Source organism: Macrobrachium nipponense, chromosome 23 (genome assembly GCF_015104395.2).
Source record: "Macrobrachium nipponense isolate FS-2020 chromosome 23, ASM1510439v2, whole genome shotgun sequence".
NCBI lineage: Eukaryota > Metazoa > Arthropoda > Malacostraca > Decapoda > Palaemonidae > Macrobrachium > Macrobrachium nipponense.
Window position 1 is genome coordinate 62,828,340 of NC_061090.1, and position 9,195 is coordinate 62,837,534.

Sequence of the window (9,195 nt, forward strand, 5' to 3'; positions counted from 1 at the left end):
CCTAATCCTTGTAACTCCTTGTAACCTTGCATGACTGTGGGACAAAAGCATCGCAGGGGAACTATGTACACAACCATTTCAAAAACGTCCCCCAAAAAATGTGAACTATTCTGTTTTAGAGCGACTTAATAACCTCTCGTTCCGCAATCGTTCATTCTACAGCGAGCAAACTGGAAGGCCTGGCTTTGGATTGGCTGGGAAGGAACCTGTACATAGCAGACAGCAACAACCAGCGAATTAGAGTCTGCTCGATTGTGACGGCGAGCTGTGGGACTCTCGTTGGAGAAATCGCCCTGCCCAGAGCCTTGCAACTAGATCTTACTGAAAGGTATTCGCTGTGTACTTCATGTACCCCAAAGTTTGTCTGCCTATTCTTTGGCTCTAAGCATTTATTAACGCAAAAGACACCTATTCTTTGGCTCTAGACATTTATTAATGCATAATGCATTTATTCTTTGGCTCTAAACCTTTATTAATGCATAATACATTTATTCTTAGGTTGAGAATGTTTAATACATAATGTATTGTTCTTTGGCTCGAAAAATTTATTAATACACAATTTACTTTATTGTAAGGCAATAAACTTTTACCAGTGCATAATACATTTACTCTTTGTTTCTAAACGCTATAAACAATACATTTATTCTATGGCTCTAACATTTATTAATGCATAATACATTTGTTCTTTGTCTCTAAGCATTTATCAATACATAATATATACATTCTATTCTATGGCTCTAAACGTTTACCAGTGCATAATACATTTAGTCTTTGTTTCTAAACATTATAAACAATACATTCATTCTATGGCTCTAACATTTATTAGTACATAATACATGTGTTCTTTGGCTCTAAGCATTTATCAACACATAATATATTTATTGTTTAGGTTCAGAACGTTTTTTAATACATAATGCATTGTTCTTTGGGTCGAAAAATTTATTAATACACAATGCACTTTATTCTATGGCTCTAAGCTTTTATAAGTGCATAATACATTTACTCTTTGTTTCTAAACATTATAAACATTCCATTTATTCTGTGACTCTAACATTTATTAATAAATAATACATTTATTCTTTGGCTCTAATCATTTATTATTGCATAAAACATTTATTCTTTGGTTCAGAATGTTTAATGAAATAATACATTATGTATTGTTCTTTGGCTCGAAAAATTTATTTATACAAAATATATTTTATTCTATGGCTCTAAACTTTCATCAGTGCATAATACATTTACTCCTTGTTTCTAAACGTTATAAACAATATATTTATTCTATGGCTCAAACATTTATTAATACATAATACATTTGTTCTTTGCCTCTAAGCATTTATCAATACATAATATGTTTATTCTTTGGCTTTAAACATTTATTAAGGCATAATAAATGTATTCTTATGCTCTAAACACTTATTAATACATGATATATTCATTTATTGGTTCAGAACATTAATCAATACACAACACATTTATTCTTTGGCTCCAAACATTTATTAATACACAAAACGTTTTATATTTTAGCTCTAAAGTTTCATTGATACATAATATATTTGTTCTTTGCTTCTAAACATTTATTAATACATTGTTACATGGCTTTAAACATTTATTGATGCATGGTACGTTTGTTATTTGGCACTAAATAAGTATTAATGCGTAATATAATTCATGCTATGGTTCTGACCATTTATTCTTCGGCTATAAGCATTTATTAATACAATATACATTTATTCTATGGTTCTAAACGCGTATTAACAACATAATGAACCTTTTATTTACCAATTAAGGTTCAAATTCTTTCCCACAAAGATTTCAATGAGAATATCCTGTTTTATAGTTCACGTTTTGACTTAAAAGTATAATTTTTTTCATGCCCGGAAACATAAAAAAAAAAAAAAAAAAAAAAAAAAAAAAAAAATACGCACACACACACACACGCATTTTTAATTATCTGGTGATTCTCCATAAAATTCCTTAAACTATTTAGTTCAGGAATGTTTCTGTATAATATACACACACACACATATATATATGTATATATATAGTATACATATATATATATATATATATATATATATATATGTATATAAATATGTATATATATATATATATATATATATATATATATATATATATATATATATATATGTATGTATATACACACACACACACACACACACACACACACACACATATATATATATATAGATATATATATATATATATATATATATATATATATATAAATATGTATATATATATATATATATATATATATATATATATATATATATATATATATATATAAATATATATGTATATATATATACATACATATATATATATATATATATATGTATATATATATATATATATATATATATATGACTGGTAAAAGTGTTCTGTAACAACAGAATTCCATCTAATAAAGGAGCCCATAAAACACCAAAATGTAGGAGAGAAAAGTACTATATTTCAGAGACTGCTGTCTCTCTCTTCAGGTATATGAATGAGAAAAGTTTACAGAAAAGGTGGTATTTATACCAAGAGATTCATCCACAAGTAAGCCAATTTAGGTCACCCCCGCTGATAATCTTCCTTTAATCTTCTTAAGCGTTGGTTGAATGAACACTGCGTCGACGATGTCCGATGTCCAATTCCCTTTTGAGATGTTCATTACCTGCTTCTCTTTTATTAAGGCCGATTCCATCATTTGACTCTTGTACCGGCAGTTGCTGCTATAAATTACACGTGACCATATTCCAGTTTATTCTATGGTTTATGTTCATTTATATGATTGAAAATAGCCGAGTTCTGTTGTCCATAACCTAACTGACCGTTTGTGTTGTATTAATCTCTGGGGAAGTGATTTACCTGTTAAATCCGATGTAAGATTGGTCACAGTCCTGGCATGGGATCTCATATACCCAGAGTCTTTGGGCGATGTCTTTTGTTGGACGTTAATCAGGGATTTGGCTAAGGTATTTGGGTAGGTAAATGCAAAAGGGTTGGATTTCCCAAGGGTGTGAGTTACTCTCTTATCGTCTCCAGGTGGGGAATTTTTATTTTATTGTTGGGTGTGTCTCTGTCTTGTCTTTAGGGGGTCGGTAGAAAATTACGTTTGCTTTTTGAATTGCTTTCTCAATTATATGGTCAGGATACTTTAAATAGATGAAAGTTGCTTGCGAATTAGTTCAAATTCTTTTTCCAGGAAATCTGGGGAACAAATTCGTAAGGCTCTTAAGAATAGGTTTGCTAGCTAGACCTATCTTGATAGTATTGTCATGATAGCTAAAGTAGTGAATATATGAAAGTGAGAACGTTGGTTTTCTGTATATGGTAAATTTGTATTCCTTTTCTTGATTTTTGTTTTTAATAATCAGAGACACGACAGAATCACTTTACCATATACAGAAACCAACGTTCTCACTTTCATATTATTTCACTACTTTAGCTATCATGACAATACTATCAAGATAGGTCTAGCTAGCAACCTATTCTTAAGAGCCTTACGAATTTGTTCCCCAGATTTCCTGGAAAAAGAATTTGAACTAATTCACAAGCAACTTTCATCTTTAAGTATCCTGACCATATAATTGAGAAAGCAATTCAAAAAGCAAACGTAATTTTTCTACCGACCCCCTAAAGACAAGACCAGAGACACACCCAACAACTAAAATAAAAATTAAAAACCCCACCTGGAGACGATTAAGAGAGTAACTCACACTTGGAAATCCAACCCTTTGCATTTACCTACCCAAATACCTTAGCCAAATCCCTGATTAACGTCCAACAAAAGACATCGACCCAAAGACTCTGGGGGGTATATGAGATCCCATGCCAGGACTGTGACCAATCTTACATCGGATTACAGGTAAATCACTTCCCAGAGATTAATACAACACAAACGGTCAGTTAGGTATGGACAACAGAACTCGGCTATTTTCAATCATATAAATGAACATAACCATAGAATAAACTGGAATATGTCACGTGTAATTTATAGCAGCAACTGCCGGTACAAGAGTCAAATGATGGAATCGGCCTTAATAAAAGAGAAGCAGGTAATGAACATCTCAAAAGGGAATTGGACATCGGACATCGTCGACGCAGTGTTCATTCAACCAACGCTTAAGAAGATTAAAGGAAGATTATCAGCGGGGGTGACCTAAATTGGCTTACTTGTGGACGAATCTCTTGGTAATAATACCACCTTTTCTGTAAACTTTTCTCATTCATATACCTGAAGAGAGAGACAGCAGTCTCTGAATATAGTACTTTTTCTCTCTACATTTTGGTGTTTTTTATGGGCTCCTTTTATTAGATATTATATATATGTATATATATATATATATATTATATATATATATATATATATATATATATATATATATGTATATATATATACATATATATATATATATATATATATATATATATTTATATATAGTGTAGTGTGTGTGTTTGTGTGTGTGTGTATGTACGTATGTGTACATACACACACACACACACATTCATTCACTAACTTTCAGGTTAATTCTTTAAGCTCCTACCGAGTAACGTATAAATCCCTCATACCTAATCACCATTTTTACTGACACTCTTCCCCCCCCACCTTTGCCCGTCAGGAAGATCTACTGGACGGACGCAGAGACGCCCCTTATCGAAGTGGCCGGGTTGGACGGCCAAGGAAGGACCAGTCTGGTGTCCGAAAGACTGGGCTGGCCGAACGGCCTTGCCCTCGACCCAAAACTCCGTAGGATTTACTGGATGGATGGAAGACACGATACCGTGGAGTTTGTCAACCTGGATGGGAGTCAACGCCAGGTATGGTTAATTGTTCTCTCTCTCTCTCTCTCTCTCTCTCTCTCTCTCTCTCTCTGAAAGAAGTTTCTCTTTCCAAAATTGAAGGTTTATGTCTCTCTCTCTCTCTCTCTCTCTCTCTCTCTCTCTCTTTCCCTGAAGAAATTTCTGTCTTTTTCAGAAATGAAGGTTTATCTCTCTCTCACTCTCTCTCTCTCTCTCTCTCTCTCTCTGAAATAAATTTCTCTTTCCAGAAATGAGGTTTATCTCTCTCTCTCTCTCTCTCGACTCTCTCTCTCTCTCTCTCTCTCTCTGATAGAAATTTCTGTCTTTCCAAAATTGAAGGTTTATCTCTCTCTCTCTCTCTCTCTCTCTCTCTCTCTCTCTCTCTGAAAGAAATTTCTGTCTTTCCAAAATTGAAGGTTTATCTCTCTCTCTCTCTCTCTCCTCAAATCCTCCTTTCTCTCCTGTCTCTCCTCATTTTCTCTCTCTGAAAAGAAATTTCGTCTTTTCGAGATGAATGTTTACCTCGCTCTCTCCCCTCTCTCTCTCTCTTGAAAGAAATTTCTTAGTCTTTCACGAAATGAAGGTTTATCTCTCTCTCTCTCTCTCTCTCTGAAAGAAATTTCTGTCTTTCCAGAAATGAATATCTCTCTCTCTCTCTCTCTCTCTCTCTCTCTCTCTCTCTCTATGAAAGAAATTTCTGTCTTTCCAGAAATGAAGGTTTATCTCTCTCTCTCTCTCTCTCTCTCTCTCTCTCTCTCTCTCTCTCGCTCTCTCTCGCACTCTCTCTCTCTCTCTCACTCTCTCTCTCTTTTTCTCTCTTTCTCTAAAGAATTTCTGTCTTTCCAGAAATGAAGGTTTATCTCTCTCTTTTTCTCTCTCTCTCTCTCACCTCTCTCATCTCTTCTCTCTCTCTCTCCTCTCTCTCTAATAAGATAATTTTCTCTACAGTAACACCGTTATTAGGAAATTGAAGATGCAATTTAAATGGGAAATTCAATATCATTTTGAATTATTGTAAATATTACATTTAGAAAACCCTAGTTTAAATGATTCCTTAATATCGCCTCACAAATGAATGTATCTAATTATTTAATTATCAATATTAACTCCAGGAAGTCACCAGGACCTCCAGTGTTTATCCATATGCTGTGGCACTTTGGGATGATAAGATCTTTTGGACTGACATGCTCAGAAAACAGGTAATTACTTTCAGATATTTTAAAAATCTCTTTTGTATTTCCTTTTAATTTATTGCGTATTTTAAGAAATTTATTACGTATTTTTAACAATTTATTGTGTATTTTTAAGAATTTATTACGTATCTTCAAAAACGTACTACTTATTTTTAAAAATTTATTACGTTTTTAAAAAAAGAATTATTACGTGTTTTGTAAACTTATAGTGTATTCTTTTCTAATTCATTGTGTATTGTTTTATTTTTTTTAGAAAATTTATTATGTATTTTTAATGTACAGTATATTCTTATTAATTAATTGTGTATTTTATTAGAAGATTCATAATGATTTTTTACTTGAAGTGTAATTCTTTTTAATTCATTGTGTATTTGAAAAGTATGTATTTTTTTTAACTTACTTTGTATTCTTTTTAATTGATTGTGAATTTTTTTCTAAAAAAATATTATGTAAATTTTGTGTTACTATCATCGTAAAGTCCATTTGTCAGTACGATCTATGATAGTAAAAATATCAGCATGTTGAAGAAAAAAATTTTTTGTTCTCTTATTTTCTTGATATTCTTAATGGTTATGTAATGTAACTGCCGATAAGAAAGTGTTTTAATATTATGTACTAATTCTTTTTTATTATTATAATTATCGTTATTTATTTGGGTCTATGACAGTCATCCTATTCGACTGGGTTATAGTGTGAGGTCCGGGTTGCTGTTTCTAGTAGCACACTCGTCTGCATGAGTCCTGGAGCTACTTCAGCTTCTAGTTTTTCCAGGCTGCTTTTCAGGGATCTCGGGATCGTGCCTAGCGTTTCCATGATTACAGATACAGTTTCCACTGGTATATCCCATATCCTTCTAATTTCTATCATCAGGTCTTGATACTTATCAATTTTTTCTCTTTCTTTCTCCTCTGCTTTGCTGTCCTATGGTACGGCGACTTCTATGAGTGATACTTCCTTCTTGATTTTGTCAATTAACATCATGTCTGGTCTATTGGCACGTATCACCCTATCTGTTCTGATACCGTAGTCCCAGAGGATCTTTGCTGGATTGTTCTCTGTTACTATTATTATTTTTATACTAATATTATTATCATTCAGAAGATTAACCTAATTCATATGGAACAAACCAACAGGGACCATTTGAAAGAATTCACAGAAGGATATAGGGAGGAAGAATGAAAGAAGGGATCGGTTATTAGAAAACAAAAATAAATCGGGCTCAACTGCGCAGGCATGATGGGTTGCCGCTCCTATTAGCGTTTGTGCTTAAGAAAATGCCCACTAAAGATAAATTCTGTGATTTTTGTCGACAGGTCCTGCAGTGTTCAAAGTGGAACTGCACCGATTCTCATATGTTTACTTCGACCGCACCACAGATGCCGGCGGGAATGTCAGTGTACCACCCCAGCCTCTTCGAAAAGGTGTGTAACAAGATATATATATATATATATATATATATATATATATATATATATATATATATATATATTATATATAATATGTATATATATATATATATATATATAATATATATATATATATATATATATTATATATATATATATCCTATATGAATCTTTACACACTCATTGAGACAAATATAATTCAATATCGCATTCGTTTATACCCCTTGAGTTTTGGAGAGAGAGAGAGAGAGGGCATAAAACCTCATACTGCCATTTTATCTTTCTTTCAGGCTGTGAATCCCTGCGTAGGGCACTCCTGTACCCACTTGTGCCTTTTGTCCAAATCCGCTCCCCAGGGCCACACGTGCTTTTGCCCTGAGGGCATGACTTTACAAGACGATCACCTGACCTGCCTTTAATGAAAGCCTATTTCTGGTAACAGGTCAAATTAAAAAGTTAATATTCTTGATGGGTAGATTGTGGTTTTGTAATTATACTGTATGTGCTGCTCAATCAGGCATTTGAATTTATTGTAATATTTTCTCATATACTTTGAAGTTGTCTGCTCATGTTACCTTACAAAGAAATGAAGTTATCTGCTCGTGTTATCTTACAAAGTAGATGAAGTTATCTGCTCGTGTTATCTTACAAAGCAAATGAAGTTATCTATATGTTATGTTATCTTACAAAGCAGATGATTTTTTCTGCTCGTGTTATCTTACAAAACAGATGAAGTTTTCTGCTCATGTTATCTTACAAAAAAGGAAAAGTTATCTATAGCTCATGTTGTCTTACAAAACAAATGTTATCTATAGCTCATGTTATCTTAAAATACAGAAGAAGTTATCTATAACTCATGTTATCTTGCAAAACGTAAGTTATCTAAAGCTCATGTTATCTTATAAAATATGAGTTATCTATAGCTCATGTTATCGTACAAAACATAAGATATCTATAGCTCATGTTATCTTACAAAACTCAAGTTATCTATAGCTCATGCTCTCTTACAGAACATAAGTTATCTATAGCTCATGTTATCATACTAAACATAAGATATCTATAGCTCATGTTATCTTACAAAACCTAAGTTATCTATAGCTCATGTTATCTTACAAAACATATGGCCAAATGATTCAGAAAGTCAAATATCAATTTGTATATGTTCATCTGTGCCCAAAATTGTAAATGAAAGCAAAATTTTTTTGTTAAGGAAAAAGTACATTTAACTAGTGTTACCGAGTTATGCATTTTAATGACAGATGATTCTAAAATTTCCAATTTTGGCCTTTTGTTTTGTTATAAATATTATGTCACAGTTTGGAATAAAAGTCGACTTATTGTATGGAGGTCATGTTTTTCTTTACTCGAAAGGTTTCATTATATTTGAGTCAAAATAAAAATATCCATTTGTACCAATTTGCTACAGTAATTCATTTTACAGCGAAATATTCTTAAAGGTACACATCTAGATTATATATATATATATATATATATATATATATATATATATCTATATATATATATATATATATATATATGTGTGTGTGTGTGTGTGTGTGTGTGTGGGTGTGTGTGTGTGTGTGTGTGTGTAAAATATTCCTGGACAATATCATCTTTTTTATGCAGTATAATGGTATCAATTGCTTATTATACCTGTTACTCTTTTGTTTCTAAATCTTACATGTGTGAAGTTTACATATTCATACATACATACAGAGATACATACATTCATTTTATATGTGTGGGGTATATATATTATATTATATACTATATATATATATATATAT

General features: G+C 32.1%; 1 protein-coding gene across 2 annotated transcripts in view; it reads left to right on the plus strand.

The window, feature by feature from the left end:
• LOC135201297 (prolow-density lipoprotein receptor-related protein 1-like) overlaps window positions 1-8,754 on the plus strand; it is a 38,281-nt gene extending 29,527 nt beyond the window's left edge. For both annotated transcript variants that reach the window (XM_064230165.1, XM_064230169.1), the window contains 5 exons: window positions 163-328; window positions 4,629-4,827; window positions 5,922-6,008; window positions 7,316-7,423; window positions 7,699-8,754. In XM_064230165.1, the coding sequence (XP_064086235.1) occupies window positions 163-328; window positions 4,629-4,827; window positions 5,922-6,008; window positions 7,316-7,423; window positions 7,699-7,827 (689 nt within the window). In that variant the 3' untranslated portion in view covers window positions 7,828-8,754. The remainder of the gene's footprint in view (window positions 1-162; window positions 329-4,628; window positions 4,828-5,921; window positions 6,009-7,315; window positions 7,424-7,698) is intronic.
• The last annotated feature ends 441 nt before the right edge of the window (window positions 8,755-9,195 follow it).